The 22,158-nt window shown below is 43.2% G+C and overlaps 1 protein-coding gene across 1 annotated transcript in view; it reads left to right on the plus strand.

Annotated features, from left to right (window-relative positions):
* Window positions 1–18,508, plus strand: part of TACC1 (transforming acidic coiled-coil containing protein 1) — a 42,293-nt gene extending 23,785 nt beyond the window's left edge. Inside the window, exons 7-17 of the mRNA XM_029285995.1 lie at window positions 2,442–2,498; window positions 3,152–3,220; window positions 5,671–5,727; window positions 6,384–6,442; window positions 9,017–9,157; window positions 10,675–10,751; window positions 12,103–12,146; window positions 14,431–14,591; window positions 15,947–16,053; window positions 17,284–17,404; window positions 18,440–18,508. Of these exons, the coding sequence (XP_029141828.1) occupies window positions 2,442–2,498; window positions 3,152–3,220; window positions 5,671–5,727; window positions 6,384–6,442; window positions 9,017–9,157; window positions 10,675–10,751; window positions 12,103–12,146; window positions 14,431–14,591; window positions 15,947–16,053; window positions 17,284–17,404; window positions 18,440–18,508 (962 nt within the window). The remainder of the gene's footprint in view (window positions 1–2,441; window positions 2,499–3,151; window positions 3,221–5,670; window positions 5,728–6,383; window positions 6,443–9,016; window positions 9,158–10,674; window positions 10,752–12,102; window positions 12,147–14,430; window positions 14,592–15,946; window positions 16,054–17,283; window positions 17,405–18,439) is intronic.
* The last annotated feature ends 3,650 nt before the right edge of the window (window positions 18,509–22,158 follow it).

Consider the following 22,158-nt stretch of genomic DNA (forward strand, 5'->3'; position numbering starts at 1 on the left):
TGTCTACCATAAATCATACGTTTCCATCCCCAGTAGAAGGTACGGAAGCTTCTCTCATTATTTTATCTCTCTCTCTCTTGCATTAACAGTCTAGTTTTTCCTCTTATCTGCCTTCCAAATTTGCTGAGTCACAATTCCCATGGCTGGTAGCACAGGCCTTGGCTGTCAGCAAGGGAAGTCTGCAAAAGTTCTTGTCCAGAACATCTGGAGGACAGATGCAGCAGGAGGCTACTGTATTTCAATAATGCTTGCATTCTGGGAGGGCTGTCGGTTGTTGAGTGAAAAACTTTCTTGAGTCATCGGATGCCTTTTTAATAAAACAAATGTACAGGTTGGGTTCACTGAATGCGTCTATTCCCGAGGCCTTTAAGTGGGTATAGGCTGACTAATTGTTAGATAGTGGCATGTGAGCAGGCACACACACACACCTGGAAAACCTGCATCAATGATTAATATAATTGTAAAGCCTATAAAAGAAACCCAAAGGTGCTTTTTCAAGCGTCAACTGGACTTTCTTGTTTTTTTTCTTTGAAGACGTTTCGCTTCTCATCCAAGAAGCTTCTTCAGCTCTGCCTGGATGGTGGGGGGAATGGAAGGATTTATACTCTTTGCAGACAGCTGGTAAAAAAAAATTGCAAATGATGCAAAAAAAAGAATGCAAATGCAAATTCCCCACCATCCAGTCAGCTGAAGAAGCTTCTTGGATGAGAAGCGAAACGTCTTCAAAGAAAAAACAAGAAAATCCAGTTGACTCTGGAAAAAGCACCTTTTGGGTCTCTTTTATAGGCTTTACAGCTATATTAGTTATTGATGCAGGTTTTCCAGCTCTGTGTGTGTGTGTGTGTGTGCCTGCTCACGTGCCAATATCTAACAGTTAGTGAATCTATACCCACTTTAAAGTCCAGTTGCCTCTTGAAAAAGCACCTTTGGGACAACAATGACCTGGAAGACCAAGAATCTCCATAGACACCTATAAAAGAGACTTGAAAAATGAGCCAAGGAGAGTTTAATATTTAATTCTTCTCCAGAAAAATTTCAGATTGTCTCTCCCCCCCAAATCCCAGCAGCCTTTGTTCTGACCATTCCCAAGAGAATGCCGTCAGTTGTAAGTAGGTTAGCAGTGAAGAAATAACTCTGATGGTCTCACAGTGTCATTCTGGTTCCTTGCGCTCGACGCAAAAGCAGGTGTGCTTTTAGCGGAACACAGTGCTATCTCCTTTCCATGCAGGGCAGGCTGTTTGATGGCTGGTGGCTATATACAGCAGCAATTTTGAGAACCTGTTGTGTGCATTCCCACAAAAGTGTTCATTTGGGAAGCTGAAACACCCTGAAGCAGCCTGAGACAAACACAGGCAGGCCTTGACTTAGTACCACCATTGAGCCCAAAATTTCTGTGGCTAGGCGAAAAGTTGTTAAGTGAATTTTGCCCCACGTCATGACCTTCCTTGCCACAGCTGTTAAATGAATCACTGCAGTTGTTAAGTTAGTCACACAATTGTTAAGTGAATCTGGCTTCCTCATTGACTTGGCTCATCAAAAGGTCACAAAAAAGGGGATCACGTGACCCCGGGACGCTGCGACCGTCATACATATGAACCAGTTGCCAAGCTGGTTTGAACTTTGTTCATGTGACAACAAGGATATTGCAACGGTCGTAAGTGTGAAAAGCAATCCTAAGTCACTTTTTTTAACTGCTGTTGTAATTTTGAATGGTCACTAAATGAACTGTTGTAAGCCGAGGACTACCTGTAGAACAGTTACTGTTCTTCCTAAGTGGGGCTTACAAAGAGAGGTAGTAGGGCAACAGGACCTGTTCAGTAGATTTGGGGGAAGAGTAGTAACCTAGATTAAAGAATCCACGACACCAAGGTTGTGGCCTGACAGTCGTAAGTGTGAGTACATGTCATCGGTTCCCTTTTTCCAAGGCTGTTGTAACTTTGAACCTTTGTGTGAAAGGAACGGGTGTTAAATCAAGACTTTCCTCTATCATGGAAGAGGAGAATATTTTGCATTGCCCTGGAATGTCACCTGCTTTTTGTTCTGAAAGCAGCAGTTCAGTTCAAAGCCTCGGTCCCTCAAAGGTGCTTTTTCAAGAGGCAACTGCACATTCTTGGGTTTCTTTGAAGATGCTTCGCTTTTCATCCAAGAAGCAAAACGTCTTCAAAGAAAAACAAATAAGTCCAGTTGTCCCTTGAAAAAGCACCTTTGAGACAACCATGACTTGGATGACCTAAGAATCTCCCTAGATAAAGTCTGGGACAATCCCCACCCACCCCCACCCCAGTTGTTTCCCATCTCTAAGGAATGGTCAGCATTGTAGGCAAAGCTTCCTTGGAAGTAAAAGACTTCTGAAATAAAGAGATAAATCCGAAGATAACAAAGGAGAATTCTTTGGCTGACTGCCTTGCGTTTCAAAGGGTGCATTCCTTGTGTTTATCCAGTTGATAGGAATAAAAGGAGTTATGTGGGGCAGCTCTGTGCAGTCAACCTTGTCTGGGGTGAGGCTGGCATTCTTGTCAATCACAAAGGGAGTCAGCAGCTGCTGTGGACAAAGATCAGCAGGATGGGGCATCAAAGATCAAGGGAGCAGCTGGGAGAATGGACAACATGTCAGTGATTTTTCCTGTAGGAACAGTCTGGCGGGATTGCACTCAAGTGTGCAGGGGGAGAGGCTCACTTACAATTTTTCCTAATTTTTTTTCCCTACACGTGCTGAAATTTGCAAAAAATCTGATTCAGGTTCACGTGGAATTATTATTATTGTCGTCGCTTGAGGCACAAACATCAAACAGTGGTGTCCTGCTGTTTTCTGTCCCATCAGTTGTGATAATGGTGTGCCTAGAAGGTTTTCTGGGTATACCTCGTTGGCGTTTCTGTAGGATGGTGTCCCTAGGTCTCAGAATTTGGATCATTGTCTACTGTCCCCCAGCTCCATCTCTTGGTTGAAGAAGAGTCTGCCCCAAACTCTACTGATTGTCACTTGGAGCATTCCAATCTTCATTCAGTGACAATCCTCCTTGAGTTTCGTATTCCTCTCTTTCAAGTGGTGTCATAGAGTTGCACGTTGCAAGTCTCTTTATAAATCCAGTTATTTCACCAGGAAGAACCTTGTTGTCATAATGTGTAATCTCCTTATGTTCTTTTGCTGTAGGTTCCGAGAAGGAATCTTTGTGCAAATTGGAAGGGAAGACTAACTCCAGTGAGATCTCAGTAAGCCCAAGTATTGTTCTTATCCTTCGTGTCCAAAATCGTGGACCACTCTTTCTGCTAAATTCCTTTCCCGGCATCTATTTTTACTACATTTTCATCTGTGCCTGGAACAGCAGAATATGTTGTAGTTCAATCGTTGCCTTCACCTTATGTTATGGTGATGACGTAAATGTCATAATTATGTCAGTTGTGCAATAATGTCCTTTAAAAATGATGCACAGGTAGTCCTCAACATATGACCACAATTGAGCCCAACATTTCTGTTGCTAAGGGAGACAGTTGTTCAGTGAGTTTTGTCCCATTTTACGACCTTTCTTGCCACAGTTGTTAAGCGAATCAGTACACATGTTAAGTTAGTGACACAGCTGTGAAGTGAATCTGGCTTCCCCCATTGACTTTGCTCATCAGAAGATCGCAAAAGGTGATCACGTGACCCTGGGACACGGCAACCGTCATAAGTACAAGTCAGTTGCCAAGCATCTAATTTTGATCCCCTGACCATGGGGATGCCGCAACAGCTGTAAGTGTGAAAAATGGTCATAAGTCCCTTTTTTTTCAGTGCCGTTGAAGCTGTGAACGGTCATTAAATGAACTGTTGCAAGTTGCGAACTATGTGTATATCACAGTGGACTTTGATCTGCTGCGTGTCAAGTCCAGATCTGGAAAACATGAGAGTTTGTTATATAATAAAAATTAAATATAGTATAATAATAAGACCAATGCAGGATTTTGCAAAGGATGTGAACATTTTTTTCCGGGGAGGTGGTGGTTAACAGCCAGTATTCCCGAAATGTTTCTTTTAAACTAAAGTTCTTTCATTTCATCTCTCTCACTTGCAAAATGCTGACATGGAACAAGACACCAAATTAAGTTACATAGAAAATGTGCTACCTTTACAGAGACCTCTGCTGACAGCTGAACTGTGCTGCAGCTAGATTAGAACAGAAAGGTTGCTTATTCTTAGATGATTCATTCCTAGCACTGGAGAAACTGAATGGAAAGCAGTGTGGGACAAAGCTGATCTCTGAATAGCAAGCAACTTCGTTATTATTCTGATCCCTTTNCCCCCCCCCCCCAATCCCAGAGCCTTTGTTCTGACTGTTCCCAAGAGAATGCCGTCAGTTGTAAGTAGGTTAGCAGTGAAGAAATAACTCTGATGGTCTCACAGTGTCATTCTGGTTCCTTGCGCTCGACGCAAAAGCAGGCGTGCTTTTAGCGGAACGCAGTGCCATCTCCATTCCATGCAGGGCAGGCTGTTTGATGGCTGGTGGCTATACAGCAGCAATTTTGAGAGCCTGTTGTGTGCATTCCCACAAAAGTGTTCATTTGGGAAACTGAAACACCCTGAAGCAGCCTGAGACAAACACAGGCAGGCCTTGACTTAGTACCACCATTGAGCCCAAAATTTCTGTGGCTAGGCGAAAAGTTGTTAAGTGAATTTTGCCCCACGTCACGACCTTCCTTGCCACAGCTGTTAAATGAATCACTGCAGTTGTTAAGTTAGTCACACAGTTGTTAAGTGAATCCGGCTTCCCCATTGGCTTGGCTTGTCAAAAGGTCACAAAAAGGGGATCACGTGACCCCGGGACGCTGCGACTATCATACATATGAACCAGTTGCCAAACTGGTTTGAACTTTGTTCATATGACCACAGGGATGCTGCAACTGTCGTAAGTGTGAAAAACAATCCTAAGTCACTTTTTTTTAACTGCTGTTGTAATTTTGAACGATCACTAAATGAACTGTTGTAAGCCGAGGACTACCTGTAGAACAGTTACTGTTCTTCCTAAGTGGGGCTTACAAAGAGAGGTAGTAGGGCAACAGGACCTGTTCAGTAGATTTGGAGGAAGAGTAGTAACCTAGATTAAAGAATCCACGACACCAAGGTTGTGGCCTGACAGTCGTAAGTGTGAGTACATGTCATCGGTTCCCTTTTTCCAAGGCTGTTGTAACTTTGAACCTTTGTGTGAAAGGAACGGGTGTTAAATCAAGACTTTCCTCTATCATGGAAGAGGAGAATATTTTGCATTGCCCTGGAATGTCACCTGCTTTTTGTTCTGAATGCAGCAGTTCAGTTCAAGGCCTCGGTCCCTCAAAGGTGCTTTTTCAAGAGGCAACTGCACATTCTTGGGTTTCTTTGAAGATGCTTCACTTTTCATCCAAGAAGCAAAACGTCTTCAAAGAAAAACAAATAAGTCCAGTTGTCCCTTGAAAAAGCACCTTTGAGACAACCATGACTTGGATGACCTAAGAATCTCCCTAGATAAAGTCTGGGACAATCCCCACCCCACCCCCCACCCCAGTTGTTTCCCATCTCTAAGGAATGGTCAGCATTGTAGGCAAAGCTTCCTTGGAAGTAAAAGACTTCTGAAATAAAGAGATAAATCCGAAGATAACAAAGGAGAATTCTTTGGCTGACTGCCTTGCGTTTCAAAGGGTGCATTCCTTGTGTTTATCCAGTTGATAGGAATAAAAGGAGTTATGTGGGGCAGCTCTGTGCAGTCAACCTTGTCTGGGGTGAGGCTGGCATTCTTGTCAATCACAAAGGGAGTCAGCAGCTGCTGTGGACAAAGATCAGCAGGATGGGGCATCAAAGATCAAGGGAGCAGCTGGGAGAATGGACAACATGACAGTGATTTTTCCTGTAGGAACAGTCTGGCGGGATTGCACTCAAGTGTGCAGGGGGAAGAGGCTCACTTACAATTTTTCCTAATTTTTTTTTCCCTACACGTGCTGAAATTTGCAAAAAAATCTGATTCGGGTTCACGTGGAATTATTATTATTGTCGTCGCTTGAGGCACAAACATCAAACAGTGGTGTCCTGCTGTTTTCTGTCCCATCAGTTGTGATAATGGTGTGCCTAGAAGGTTTTCTGGGTATACCTCGTTGGTGTTTCTGTAGGATGGTGTCCCTAGGTCTCAGAATTTGGATCATTGTCTACTGTCCCCCAGCTCCATCTCTTGGTTTAAGAAGAGTCTGACCCAAACTCTACTGATTGTCACTTGGAGCATTCCAATCTTCATTCAGTGACAATCCTCCTTGAGTTTCGTATTCCTCTCTTTCAAGTGGTGTCATAGAGTTGCACGTTGCAAGTCTCTTTATAAATCCAGTTATTTTATCAGGAAGAACCTTGTTGTCATAATGTGTAATCTCCTTATGTTCTTTTGCTGTAGGTTCCGAGAAGGAATCTTTGTGCAAATTGGAAGGGAAGACTAACTCCAGTGAGATCTCAGTAAGCCCAAGTATTGTTCTTATCCTTCGTGTCCAAAATCGTGGACCACTCTTTCTGCTAAATTCCTTTCCCGGCATTTATTTTTACTACATTTTCATCTGTGCCTGGAACAGCAGAATATGTTGTAGTTCAATCGTTGCCTTCACCTTATGTTATGGTGATGACGTAAATGTCATAATTATGTCAGTTGTGCAATAATGTCCTTTAAAAATGATGCACAGGTAGTCCTCAACATATGACCACAATTGAGCCCAACATTTCTGTTGCTAAGGGAGACAGTTGTTCAGTGAGTTTTGTCCCATTTTACGACCTTTCTTGCCACAGTTGTTAAGCGAATCAGTACACATGTTAAGTTAGTGACACAGTTGTGAAGAGAATCTGGCTTCCCCCATTGACTTTGCTCATCAGAAGATCGCAAAAGGTGATCACGTGACCCTGGGACACTGCAACCGTCATAAGTACAAGTCAGTTGCCAAGCATCTAATTTTGATCCCCTGACCATGGGGATGCCGCATCAGCTGTAAGTGTGAAAAATGGTCATAAGTCCCTTTTTTTTCAGTGTAGTTGAAGCTGTGAACGGTCATTAAATGAACTGTTGCAAGTTGCGAACTATGTGTATATCACAGTGGACTTTGATCTGCTGCGTGTCAAGTCCAGATCTGGAAAACATGAGAGTTTGCTATATAGTAAAATTAAATATAGTATAATAATAAGACCAATGCAGGATTTTGCAAAGGATGTGAACATTTTTTTCCGGGGAGGTGGTGGTTAACAGCCAGTATTCCCGAAATGTTTCTTTTAAACTAAAGTTCTTTCATTTCATCTCGCTCACTTTGCAAAATGCTGACATGGAACAAGACACGTTAATTCAATGTATCTTTTACACGATGGAAATGTCTCTGGAGACGACTGTCGACTTGACACGACGTCGATCTAATCTTGTCTTTCCAACGAATAAGAATCTACTAAGTAAGGATCGTGACCTCTTTGACTTACCTTTCGTCACACCCTGTTTCGACTAGAGACTTATCGTTCGTTGAAGCAATAATAAGACTAGGGAAATGTCCCAGTCCACTTCCCCAGAGTTTCCAACAAAAGATTGCCTGTTTGTTCTTAAGATCAATAGAAATACAAAATAGAGTGGGTGAGACCTTAGAAAGGGTGCAGAGAAGAGCAACAAAGACGATTAGTGGACGAGCAGTTGCAGGAACTGGGGAATGTCTAATCTAATGAAGAGAAGCACTAGATCAGGGGTAGGCCACCTTGGCTCTTTTATGACGTGTGGACTTCAACTCCCAGAATTCCTGAGCCAGCATGGCTCAGCTTGGAAACCTCTCCTTTTCCCCTCAGCGTGGCTGGCTCAGGAATTCTGGGAGTTGAAGTCCATGAGTCCTAAAAGAGCCAAGGTTGCCTACCCCTGGACTAGGTGATATAAAGCCTGTCTTCTAATATTTGAGAGGCTGTCACAGAGAAGCAGAGGTTGGCCCTAGTCTCCAAAGCAGGGCAAGAAGTAAAGGCTGGAAGCTTATCAAAAAGAGAGATGCAACCTAAAGTTAAGGAGAAATATTGTATCAGTGAGAACAATTAATCAGTAGAATGATTTGCCTTCAGACGTTATGGGTGCTCCATTACCGGAGGTTTTTAAGAGGAGATTAGACAGCCATTTATCTGAAATGGTTAGGGTCTCCTGCTCAAGCAGGGAGTTGGACTAGAAGACCTCCAGGATCCCATCCAATTCTGTTATTCTGTATTCTGTATAAATGGTCAGTTGGGTATGTAATGCTTAGTTTACATGATATTTGAGAATCTTTTGAAAATCCAGAATCTTGGGTTTTTTTGCAAATGATGTGGTCTTGTAAAGGGATATATTCCATTCATTTCACAAAAAGGGTAACCGTCCTATCAGGTCCCAATCACAGTTATCCTACACAAAGATTCAGATCCAGAATTCTAAATTTGGAATCAACTATGTTACATTTATACAGGTATAAATCCAAATAGCTGGAGGAGATGACCAGGCTGAGCCCAAGAGAGGGATCAAGCACGGTCATCTCCTACAAAAGCATCCATATCCCTTCACAGCATTTCACATCTTCAAAAGCCCAATAGACAGATCAATGTTGAGTTCTAGAGTTGTCCTAAGGGCAAATTTGGACCAACCCAACTCCAGAATTCAAGGTTATCGTTTGGACTCTTGGTTTGGGCATCTCCAATTCAGGCAGAACCTGAGAGTTAGTTCATCTACAGTCACAAAACAACATGATAGTAACTCTGTTATCAAAAGAGGAGACAGCTAGCAATCATGTCTCTCACACAAAAGAGAAGGCCATCTAACCCATTGCATATCTCGGGCGGGAGAAAAAGCCACAAGAACTTGAGCAGTGATTGCATTATCAATAAGACAGTTACTAGAAGTCTTTCCTGTGGCTTCCAAACTTTTCTACAGTAGAACACCTTGACAGATGTTTCTTGGGTTTTGTGGGTCTGTTGAAGAGATGGTCTGGCAGGAGAAACTGGGTAGAACTCAGAAAGGGCTGGTTGTGTTCTGTTGTGACTCAGTCTTTCTTCTCACAGAGTAATCCTGAACTATGTTCAATGGAAAAGGATCCTGGAAGTACACCAGCCAGCCTGAGAGGAGGGGCTGAAAGCCCCCTGGATGCCATTTGCCTCAGTGAATCTGACAAGACAGCAGTTCTGACCCTGATCAGAGAAGAGGTAACAGGCTGATGGTGTGATGTGGTCTGGATGTTAGTAATATAGGGTCTCTTCGGTGGGACCGTGCCAAGTTTTCAAGAAGTGCTTGATCAACAGGCATTGGGACAAGCAAAACACCCCCTTTTTAAAAAAGAAAAAACTCTTTTGCATTTTTCAGAGACTAACATGGCTTTTTTTTTAAGGTTATCCCACACATTCTGGGTGCTTCTATGAAGGCACGGCGCCCTTGCTTTGCTTCACTGCCCATAGAATCACAGGTGGCCTTTAATTGCAGGTTGGGACAACAATGGAAATGGGTTTAACCTAATCAATTTCAATCAGCTCATTAAATATCGTTAATTATTCCTGGTGACCTTAATGGCTCAGCTTTTTGAAGGGTATCTCTCCGGCGTGAAGAATCGGGACCACATATTGAGTTCCGGTTAAGCTGATTTATTGCTCAGGCTTATACATAAGAATCTAGTCAACTGTCAGCACTAAATCAATGCTGGACTTGGATCGTTTGTGAGAACGTAATGATTCCAGGATGATTCCTCTCTTGACCCCACTCTGTCTCTGCTATTCCTCCTCCTACAGTATCAAAGGCTGGAGAGAATTGCATGCAGCCCTAGGACTGGAATTGGGGTATATATGGCTCAGAATAGAATCTCTTTGGATTAGCAAGTCATCCATAGTTTTTGATATTTTTGGAATATTGTCAGAATCCTTTAGGATTGGGGGAGATAATACTTCTTACAAATATTCTAGAAACTTGACTTCCTGCCCTACTTTGCCCTATAGAATTAGGATTTTCTATCTGCCTGTTTCTTTATTTCAGACTTCCTGCTTCACTTTGACATTGGGGAGAAGTCCTCCTTAGAACTAGGGCCAAAATTCAGTTCTATCCTTGAGGACTGAAGGCTGATGTCAAAATTAGCCAAAGATATCAAAACTATTAGCAGCTTGATACGAATGGAGCCTGGGCCTATCACTTACCTTCTAGTTTTAGCTGGGATGACTTATAGCAGTGTTTCTCAACCTTGACAATTTTAAGGCATGTGGACTTCAACTCCCAGAATTCCACAGCCAGCAATGCTGGCTGTGGAATTCTGGGAGTTGAAGTTCACATGCCTTAAAATTGTCATGGTTGAGAAACACTGACTTATAGTGTGCTAATGCTTTTAATTAAGAAAAGTCCTCTTGTAACCAGAAGAGACATCTCATCATCTGGCAGACCTTCCCTAAGCAGGTCTACCCGTTACTTACAGTACATCATATCTAGATCTCCTGGAAAGCTAAAAATTGGTAGCCCTGGCATTTTAGCAAAGAACGACTCTCTTAACGTCCAACTAAACATCAGACAGAATCCACAGATGTATTTGCAGGTGACAGAGCTGAACTACCACTATGTATCACTGTAGCATAATGTGGTATCTCCTCCTCCCCACCTCCTCCCGACAGCTTCACCACATTTCTTTCAGAGGTGAGAGGGCTGCCTTCTCAAAACTAAAAGCCACATTTTGTGTTCATATTTTTAGATCATCTCTAAGGAAATTGAAGCCAATGAATGGAAGAGAAAATATGAAGGAAGTTGGCAGGAAGTTTTGGAAATGAGGTAAAAAGAACTCAGCAGTGCTAATTCCATCTCGTTTCACGTTGTTCACAAGTGCACAGCCATAGATCATTATGGAAGCCTCATATAGATTGGAAGACTCATTTATTGACTGAGTTAATAGAGACTATTCATCATATTAAGGAATTTGCAATATAGTCAGTTGTTGTCAGGTGCTAGAAGTCAGGAGCCAGGACAGAGTTCAAAATTACTACACGTTTATTTCATGCTACCTATACACAAGAATCTGAACTACTAACTGTCAAGGTGAATTGCCGCCAGATAAGAGTCAACGGACTTCAAAGAAGGAGATGGACCTTGGTCTCTTATGGAAGCAAAGAGACACCAAACTTATGATACGTTTGACCCCGTCCTCGGGCTCAGCCTGGTCATTTCCTACCATTGCAATCAGTTACCTTAACCATAATTTAAAGGCTGCCATGGCTTTGACTGGTTCTTCTAATCTGATAACAAAAATACTGCCTCTTCAGGATAACATACTATGAATTCCAGACATTGAAGCTATTTTCCACATGGATAAATATAAAGACAGTGAAGCCAGGAGTAAGATCTTCAACTGAAGATCTTCAGTCTGAGTGTTGGTTGGGTTAGTGAAAATGGAGCATTCTGAAGGATGATGGGAACTAAAAACCACCATATTTGGAGAGCTTGTCAGATTGAGGAAGGCTGGGGTAGATTTTGAAGTTGCTCAAGTCACAGAACTAACTGGGGGTGCTCTTAGTCTAACCTCCAAGAATAACTTTTGACAGGGTTTGAGGGAGAAAATCCTGGATTGGCCACTAAGAGAGAAGATAGAGAGACCAAACTCAACCCTCAAATTTTGTTGGGAGAATCTGGGCGGTCAATGTGGTCTCCCTCACAAGATTCCTACAAGGAGGAAACTGAAGAAGCATGCACTTTTCTTTTGAAAGGAAGTGGTACAAAATTAGACAAATAAGTGAATCAAGTCCACCAAATATTCCAGCCTCCATTGACACCTTGATTTGAAAACCAAACCAACTGAAAGTGAAGCAGGTGCCCCTTTAATAATCCTTAAGTACCTTTACATACATTTGATTATGGAAGCTATTTTCAAGGAAAAGACACCAATGAGCGATGTTTGACATTCCTTCTCCAGTCTGGTGGCTCTCCAGATATGCTGGGTCAAAACATCTAGTATTCTGAACTGGCATGTCCAGTCATCTAGCACCAGGGTGAAGTAGCTTGCCTAAGTAGGAATATACTGAATTTTTTTTGGAAAGAACAGCATGTCAACTGCATTTGGGTTTATAGGAGAAAGAGAACATTAATGACATTTCTATTACACACATCTTTACTTCTGTCTCCTCTTTAGGAAGATTGTGGCTGAATATGAGAAGACAATTGCACAGATGATAGGTAAGCAACTGCCAAGTGCCAGACGTTCACCTGAAAATTAGTGGAAGGAACAAATAAGGAGGCCAGCATGTTCCAGTTCATGCCTGCAAACTTTCAGCCCAATAATTGTTTTAGAGCTTTTTCTTGTGTTTGTAGAGCAGGGGTGTCAAAGTGCCGGCCCACGGGCCGGATGCGTCATGGCGAAACCACGCCCGCCCCATTGCCAGCAATGGCAAAAAAAAGTCGCGATACGTCACGACACATCACGTGACATTGCGCGTTTGACACCCCGTTGTAGAATGTCTTCTCTAATTTTCATAATGTGCAGAAAATGGAGAGGGACTATTTATATTTGTGATGCCTTGCCTGTAGATTCTGTAAGTGGACTACCAATAGGAGACAGAGCTAAGAGTAGGAAATGATGGGGTGGAGAAGCACAATCTGCACCAATTAAAGACAGAGGGGTTTTTTCCCCCCCTTAGGTATAATTTAAGAACCTTGCCTGTGACTTGAGCGCACGACTCAAACTGCATAATACTAGCTTTTCAGGTGGTATGTACTTGGCTTGCTCATATTTGCAACAGAAGACATATCCTCTGCTCTGTCAATCTCTTACTTGTAACACAGATGAAGTACTAAACACAGAGTCCAAAGAGATCCTGTAGTTTGGAAAAAAAAATGTTTTGAGGAACTCCGGTAAAACTTCTCTTTATCCGCCACTCTTTATATGTTCCACTCAGATTTTGTGGAATTAAAGTAGAAGAAATTCCTAGCCTGCGGATCAGCAACCTATACCTCCAGCCACCCCCTTTGCACCTCCTCCGAATGGATGGGGCTGAATATTTTGCATCCTTTTCTCCCTGGGATATGTGTGTGTTTGTGTTAATGGACAAAACGGCTACTTAATTCTTGCAAAGGCTGGAGGCACTAACTGCATTCCTTAGAATCTGAAATTCCCGGAACAAGCAACCTGATTTTGTTTTTGGTTTTTTTTCCTGTTTTGAGGGTGGTTTGATGGGTTGAGCAGCATGGTGGCCTGGTGGTGAAAATGCTCGACTCCCACTTGGAAAGTTGAGAGATCAATTCTGGGTAGTTCCAGATATTTCTCTCTTAGGGCACAAAGAAAAAAAATATGTGCTGCAAACTCCACATGGCGTCAGGAAGAGCATCGGGCCAGTAAACACTCACCTCCATTCACTCCCTTGACTCTACCTTGAATTAAGGGATTGGAGCAGGGGTCCCCAACCCCCAGTCCGTGGACCGGTACCGGGCCGCAGCATGCCAGCAACCGGTCCGCACAAACAAGGAAAGCCCCATCCACGAGATGCAGGCAGCACCCAAAACCACGCACCCTCCGGTCTGTGGGAAAACCTCTCTCCACAGAACCGGTCCCTGGTGTTCAAAAGGTTGGGGACCTCTGGATTGGAGGGTTGTAAAAAGGGAGGAGGTGGTTTTTTTTAGCGTGGTTTGATGGGTAAAATCCTTCTCTTTCCCAGCATAGCCACCAGATGTGGTGGATTTCCCCTTCCAGAATTCCCAACCATGGCCATGTAGATATAGAAACGGGAAGTTGAAGTCCACACATCTGGAGAATGCCCACGTTTGGAAGGCTAGCTTTAAACAGATACTTTACCTCTTAAAAAGCTCTCAATAGGAGTTAAAACCGGAACTCTTCTTGCTGGGAATAACTACAGAAAAATACAATAAGGGAACAATCTATTTGCTGTTACACATCTTTATTTATTTTATTTTATTTATTAAATTTATATACCGCCCTATCTCCCTTGCGGGACTCAGGGCGGTGAACAGGCGATACTAAAAACCACGATAATAAATAAATAGTTTGTTTTAAAATCTTGACTGCAGCTAGGCTTGCATTTGCGCAGAAATGGAAGAGCAAAGGAATCCCCACAGAGGAAGAGTCACTGTATAAAATATTAGCATGTGTGGAAATGGACAGGCTTCCAATGGTTTTGAAAGACAAATGTGGATCAGTTTACTTCGAAACCTGGGAAAATTTTTACCGCTGGAGAGATTCGAGGAGGACGGTTGGGATTAAAGATTAGCGTTAAGATAGAAATATATGTCATTTTAGGATAAGTATTGTATATAATACTTAGATGTACATTTAGAGATGAAGAACCGATTGTAAAATGTGGAATAATTTGATAAGAATGTATATACTGGAATGTCACGTTACATCCAATGTTTTTTTAATTGTATTATAAACAAAATTTTGGATGTCTCTTAGCTAAAGGCCTGGTTGAAGCAGAGCTATCATCCCCCTTTGCCTTTGATTTCACAGAGGACGAGCAGAGAACTAACATGGCATCCCAGAAGGGTCTCCAGCAGCTGACCATGGAGAAGGAACAAGCCTTGTCTGACCTGAATTCGGTGGAGAGATCTCTGTCCGATCTATTCAGGAGATACGAGAATCTGAAGGGAATCCTGGAAGGTTTCAAGAAGGTCCTTCCTTTATTTGGAAAATTCTTTTTTTTTCCTGTGGGCTTTCCTTTACTGAAGGCCAGCGATGCACAGTTTAAGGGCTCCCAGTGTATTGGTTGCAGCACTGGAAATCTTATACACCCCCAGCCAAAATATTGTTTTTGATGTGACTGAAACATGGGGAGTACTCACATTAGGTACTGTTGATGACTTTAATTGAATATGAACTAAATTTTAATTGCAGGAGATTAAATATGGGTTTTGTACCAGTCTTCTTTCTATTTTATCCTGGCCCTGTATACCTTCTGGAGGCTGCTCATATAAATGCTATTCTCTAGAGTTTTCAAGTTGCCTCCATCCTCTTGCTAGCAACAGCACCTAGACTTATATACCGCTTCATAGTGCTTTACAGCTCTCTCTAAGCGGTTTATAGAGTCAGCCTATTGTTCTCAACAATCTGGGTCCTCATTGGGTCCTCCATTTTACCTCATGGAAGGCTGAGTCAACCTTGAGCCAGTCAGGATCGTACTCCTGGCTGTCGGCAGAGTTAGCATGCAATACTGCATTCTAACCACTGCACTTGATGGAGAGGAATTGTGACTCAGTGCTAAAAAAATTGGCTTTGCTTGGTTATGTCTTTTGCTATATCAACCAGGTGATGGGCACCACAGAACTTCTACCTTTTAGAAGAATCAGTATGAGATAAGATAGAACAGATAGGTTGGGTTCACACATGAATCCATGAGTTACCAAAATGGGGTCCGAAGAATAAACAAAGTTGGTTTCATCCACAGAATGTGTTATTCCAAACTAAATCACACCGTTGCTACCTGGAATAAGCAACGAAGAATAAGCAAAGTTGGTTTCATCCACAGAATGTGTCATTCCAAAATAAATCACACCGTTGCTACCTGCAATAAGCAATGGTGTGATATATTTTGGAATAACACATTCTGTGGATGAAACCAACTTTGTTTATTCATTGGGAACACCTTTTGGTAACTCATGGATTGATGTGTGAACCCAGCCTATCTATTCTATCTTATCTCATATTGATTCTTCTAACAGATAGAAGTTCTGTTGCTTCTCATTGTCCATCACCTGGTTGATATAGCAAGGACTTCTAATGTCCCTCCAACCTCAAGGAAGAATGGTTATAGGTCTGGAAGGAAACATATCTCTCTCTATAAGATCCCATGTTCTGTTTCCTGAATCATCGGTTAAGGGTCCTCAAGTAGAATTTGCGAGAGGCAGGCTGGGAATTCTGTCCCAACTCCAAAATGTAACTTGTTGGGCTTTTTGCAGTGGGTGAATCGAAGCATTGTGGTTTCTGAGTGATGGTTCCTAGCCAAGCCGAGCTGTCTTTTTCCTTCTAGAACGAAGAGGCCTTGAAGAAGTGCGCTCAAGATTACCTCAATCGCGTCAAGCAAGAGGAGCAGCGCTACCAGGCCTTGAAAATCCACGCAGAGGAGAAGTTAGACAAGTAAGGGCCAATGATGGCACTTTCCCTGCTTCATGCCAATCCATACAGGTAGCCCTCGACTTACAACAGTTTGCTTAGTCACCGTTCAAAGTTGCAGCAGCACTGAAAATAGGGACCTATGACTGTTTTCCTCATTTACGATCACGGCAGCATCCCTGTGATCACGTGCTCAAAATTCGAACACTTGGCTACTGGCTCCTATCTGTGACCGTTGCAGTGTCCCAGAGGGTCACGTGATTCCCCCTTTTGCGACCTTTTGGCAAGCAAAGTCAGTGGGGAAGCCTGATTCACTTAACAACCAGGTTACTAACTTAACAACTGAAGTAATTGACTTAACAACTCCAGCAAGAAAGGTCGTCAAATGGGGCAAAACTCACTTAACTCTCTCACTTAGCAACAGAAATTTGTGGTCGTAAGTTGAGGACTACCTATAACAGAAGGCCTCATACAAAAAAAGGAGCTGTGGAAGTTTCAGGCTGGCACGCTTTCCTACTCAACACAACTGTTCCTCTCACATGACGCAAAAGAAGATCTTACATGTGAACTGGGAATGGGATACAAGTAATCCTTGTCTTATGATCACAATTGAGGTCAGAACTTCTGTGGCTAAGTAATGAGGTCCTTAAAGGAGTCACACCCAATTTTACAACCTTTTGTGCTGTGGTCGGTAAATGAACCTGACTTCCCCCTTTGACTTAACTTGTCAGGAGCCAGCCTAAATGTTGATCATATGACCCCAGGATGCTGCAGTTGTTTTAAGTGCACGCTGGTTGAAAAGTGCCGAAATTTTGGTCACTTGACTGTGAAAATGCTCGTGCAACAGTCATGCTTACGAGGACCAGTTGTAAGCCAGTAATTTTCAATACTGTTGTAACTTCAGAAGTTTGCCAAAGAGAATTACCTGTTCAGTGGTACCTTGGTACGCGTCGTTAATTGGTTCTGGGAGGCAGGATGAGTACCAAAAATGATGAGTACCCAACAAATTTTTCCGATAAGGAATGATGTAGTGAGTCACAAGGCAGCCAACGTCAAACAAATGAGTACTGGGAAAAAAATTTCATGTCACAATGCATTGAGTACCAAATTCGATGAGTTTCAAAGCAGTTGAGTAAGAAGATGCCGCTTTATTCAACAAATTACAGAATTTTTCTTTTTACACCCATCCTATCTCCCCCTCTCGCTCCCTCTCCCTCTCTTTTTTTATTCCTGTGCCCCCTCCCCTTTATCCAGAGCCAATGAAGAGATTGCTCAGGTGCGTACGAAGTCCAAAGCTGAGAGTGCAGCTTTCCACGCCGGACTTCGAAAAGAACAAATGAAGGTCGAGTCTCTTGAAAGGTCCCTCCAGCAGAAGGTGATTCTCCCCCATCCCCTATCATCCCTTTCTAAACTTCACTCGCTTTCCCTGCTGGTGAAGATTGTCTAAAATGTACTCTATGTTTGTCCTGGAATTGGGTCAAAACAATGACCATTGCATTTCAGAACATTCGGCCTTGATGGGACTGAATACCACCTCAGACACGCCTAAGGGGTCAAATCACTCAAGTTTCTTTCTCGTTGTTGTTAGCTGGTGGGGTGCCTGTGTATTGTTGTCTCCATCAAACAAATTAAAGCTGGAAAGATTTCCAGTGCTCCCTGCCAGATTACCAGAAGAAAAGTCAATGGGGAAGCCAACAGGAAATCAGAAGTCGCTCCTGCTGAATCAGAATCAGAATTCCTGCTTTTTTGCCCATCCTTGGTCAGTCAGTTTCTCGATTTATCTAAGGAAAGGTCTCTGAAACAACGACCTAAGGAGGCTCAGGTTATCATTATTTACTTAAAGCTTAAAAAAAGTCTTGCCCTGTAGCAAGAGGAATGCAGTTGCATTCATCACAAACTTTAGTTTGTGAGTCACTGCTGGGTTGCGGTGTTTTTTTGTCTATGCTTCCTGTTTTAGTGTGTCACATGAATAAATACAGTAATAATAATGATGATGATGATGATGATGGTAAAGTTGGAAGGGACCTTGGAGGTCATCTAGTCCAACCCCCTGCTCAGGCAGGAAACCCTACACCATTTCAGACAAATGGCCGTCCAGTCTCTTCTTAAAAACTTCCAGTGTTGGAGCATTCACCGCTTCTGGAGGCAGGTGGTTCCACTGGTTAATTGTCCCAACTGTCAGGAAGTTTCTCCTTAGTTCTAAGTTGCTTCTCTCCTTGATCAGTTTCCATCCGTTGCTTCTCGTCCGTTGCATTTTGTACATGGAGGAGAAGTAAGATCCAGGAGAATGGGTTGGACTGGATGTCACGCATTATGGGGATAATTCTAATTTGCATCATCAGAAAAGGTTGTAGGTAATCAGTACTTCACCTCTGAGCTTTTCTTTATCTGTTTTCATTTATTTTTGCAGAACCGGGAAATTGAAGAACTGACCAAGATCTGTGACGAGCTAATTGCCAAGCTAGGAAAGACCGATTGATGACCCAACGTCTATCATCCGGAACACCATCTTGGTTTCTCCCTGCTGTCTGTCTGTATCTTCCAGCAAGCATCTTGCCTTATTTTCTTTCCAGAAATAATCTTTTCCTCCTTCACGGCAGCAAGAAAAAGCACATGCTTCTGTTATCAAAGGACTACCATCTGCAAGAGAACTGATGATTGCCCGGTACTCATTTCCTGCTGTGTAAACCTCCTTTTGTCTATTCAGTATTTGCAGGCTCTCCTGACTGCATGAAGCCAACGGACAGAAGCAGGGACACAATGTTGATAGCTTTGCACAGAAGAGTTTCTGCACTTGGTTGAGGCTTTGGCCCACAGAAGCTGCTTTATCAGTGCCTCAAGGACAGTCATCTGCGGAGAGAGCAGCGTTGCAGATACTTCAGTGTGAAGGCCAGCTTAATTGAATACATTCCCCTGCTTGCACTAGTACCATCCCAGGAAGGACACAAGTGGAATATGACTTCAGCTGCCTCTAAAAGCACAAGGGGCAAAGCCGAGGCAGATGCCGTTGTTCCTCAAAGGGAAAATGTCCAGAGGAAAAGGGATTGGCATTCCTGGGAGCTTGGCATCTTTGCAAATCGCAGTCATCCATGGAGAAAAGGAACTCCTCCTTGTGTTGACCCACACAGAGCTTGAGGCACCTCGATTCATGGTGTCATGAGCTGCGTAGATCTGAAAATATAGGCCACGAGAAATCCATAAGCCCTAAAGGCCGCCTTCAGAGTCTTGCGTGGTCACAAGACGTGAGGACTTTGAGTTTAGCTGTTCTCCCAGCCATGGTGGCACCAGATTGGGGTGTTTGGGATGCTGGAATCTGCCTCTCTGAAAAGCACTTGGGATGGGGAAGTTAATATAAGGTGCCACGAGTCTCTACAAGAGGTACAGCCAGCTGGTTTGGGATTTGACGTAGTGCACTTTAAGGCAACGGCAAGAGTGTAGCGGTCCACCATTCACCTGAAGAGAACATGCACAGAGTGAACGTGAATGAAGAAGAGCACCTGTTAGAAATCCCTAAAGACAACACGCAGAAACCCACACACAGACACAGCACAAACACACACACACACCATTCCTTGTGTTAGCAGCCACGAGTCTCTACAAGAGGTACAGCCAGCTGGTTTGGGATTTGACATAGTGCACTTTAAGGCAACAGCAAGAGTGTAGTGGTCCACAATTCACCTGAAGAGAACATGCACAGAGTGAACGTGAATGAAGAAGAGCATCTGTTAGAAATCCCTAAAGACAACACGCAGAAACCCACACACAGACACAGCACAAACACATACACACACAGAGAGAGAGACACCAACCATTCCTTGTGTTAGCATGAGGGAATGGAACGCAACGAAGAGCAAGTGAAGAAATACATGTCAAATCTCCTTCCTCCAAGTTCTGATGACTAAAGCTCCTTCCCGTGCCTTTTTAAAAAATATATAATTTCAAAAACTAAAATCATTTGCAAAGAACATTCCCTACTCCTCGTAGTTGAGATCATTCAAACGGATATCTGTCCAGGAACTGCAATTGTCCTGGCAAGTTTTGCGATGACCACAAAAATGTCATCAGCCAAGTATTCTTGCCTTCGGGTTTGAGACCTTTTCACATTTTCCCATTTTATAGTGAAACACCGGACCCTTGTGATTAATCCACTACGGAACTCTCAAAATTGATATTCATAAAGGCCCCATGTTGCCCCAATCCAGATCTTGGAGCTGCCGGTCCCAGAATTGACATTCGTAATTGCAACACATCTACAAGGTGCCATTTGGGATGGCTGGCGTGAACATTTTGTTGTATCATGTTGGCATTGGCTTCTTGCCTATTCTGGCTGTATCAAGTAAACAATGGAGATTTTTCTCTGCCTGCGGATTCAAAGCTTGTGGTTGACCAGGTGTTGAAATTCGTAGCACAGATCCTCTATGGCTATTCCACTTGGGCTGAGTTTTTCATGAAGTCTTGCTGTAGAAAGGGAGTTCCAGAGATCAACCCATTCTGTGGATTGTTGTCTTAGTCACGCATGGAGAGAAGTTGCACTAGGGAATCATCCAAAGCCACCATGCATGGAGAGAAAAGCTCCATTTCTGAGGTCTATCAAAATGGTCCATATCTCCATCTTGCAACTTCCGAACATGTTGTGAGGGTTTTAGGTTACTTTCTCCAAGCTGTTGCTCTCCAGAACTGTTGTGTGGCAACGTCCACTATTCCCAGCCAGTGCTGGCTGGAAATAATTGGAATTGTGGTGCAACACAGCTAGAGAGGACCCAATGAGAAGCTTCTAACCTTCAGAGATACAGAATGAAATCTCTCATCCGACCAATAATATAAACCCCTCTTATTTCTGAGGAGGATGTGCCATTTCTGAGTAGGAACTCTACTTTTAAGCACGTCTGAAACTTCTCTCTCATACTGTTGCCTCATAAGATTATCTTTCAACTGAAAATTGTCCTCCTCTGCACTTTGCTATCACACATCATTGGTCCAACTGCTGTGCTGCTGCTTCCCAGTGAGGTGGCTGTCGTCGAACAGAGCCAAGATACAATCAAAAGTTTATACCAGGCCAAATTCCTCAGACCCAGAGTTTTTGGGATCTTGGCATATCGGATCTGGATCTGGATCTAGGAACTTTTGTTGGCCTCATCAGGCAATAGATTCTGCCCTGTGGAATAACATTTGGAAGAGTTGTCTTGCTATAATTTTGGGAGACCTGTTTTCAGTTCCCATAAAACAATGGTCCTACAGGTGAGGTGTTGATCACTTTAGCAGCTGTACTAGTGGCATCCTTCAGCTGACTCAGGGATGGAGATCTTGTGGCCTTCAAGAGGTTCAATGGAGTTGCATCAACCCCAACTTGGCAGGAATGATGGGAACTGTATGACTAAAGACACCTGAAAGCAAACAATCCTGTGTCTTCTTCCAGAGCTCCATGGTTTAACACCATCCTCCAGCTGTTGGCTGGGTGTCCAGTGGTTGCCCTTTTGTCTGTGGTGTGATTTCTGTGGGTGTGTGTCTTCACCTGCACACTGTGCCAAATGCTCTCTTGTTTTGTGCCTCTGAAGCATGCCACTAAAGGGTGAGCAAAGAAGATTCCTAAGGAATGGTAATATTAACTATAATATGGTTATTATAGTTTGTTCAGATATGAAAATTGTGTGTGTGCGCATGGGTGTGTCTGTGTGTATATTTTGTGTGCTGGGGTGTGGGTGTGGGATTGAAGTCTGTAGACCTGTTGCACCTCATATAGCATTGTGTGGCAAAATGCTACTCAGACTGGCTGCTAATTCTCTCCGTAAAATCTCCTCCATCTCCAACCGTAGCTTCCGCCAATCTATCCTGTTTCCAAAACGACTTGAAAGAAGAGCCCTGCTCTTAACAATTGCATGCTTAAAAGCGATATGACGCACTGCAGATCACCGACACCTTTCCAGCGGCACCCGGTTGATAGCTCATCTTATGTAGGTGTCCCACGTGATCCCTTCTCAGCCAGAAAGAAGCTGCAGGCTTTTATGCAGCAAGCACCCTGTTTGTTCCATAATCGTTCACATTGACTCAAGTCACCCCACCTTGCCCTGTTCTTGTTTTTGAGTTGTCTAAACACTTTACAGAGCTTCGGCCACTTAAAGCAAACAGCTG

The sequence above is a fragment of the Protobothrops mucrosquamatus genome, unplaced genomic scaffold (genome assembly GCF_001527695.2).
Source record: "Protobothrops mucrosquamatus isolate PMUCROS unplaced genomic scaffold, P.Mucros_1.0 scaffold2677, whole genome shotgun sequence".
In the NCBI taxonomy this organism is placed as follows: domain Eukaryota; kingdom Metazoa; phylum Chordata; class Lepidosauria; order Squamata; family Viperidae; genus Protobothrops; species Protobothrops mucrosquamatus.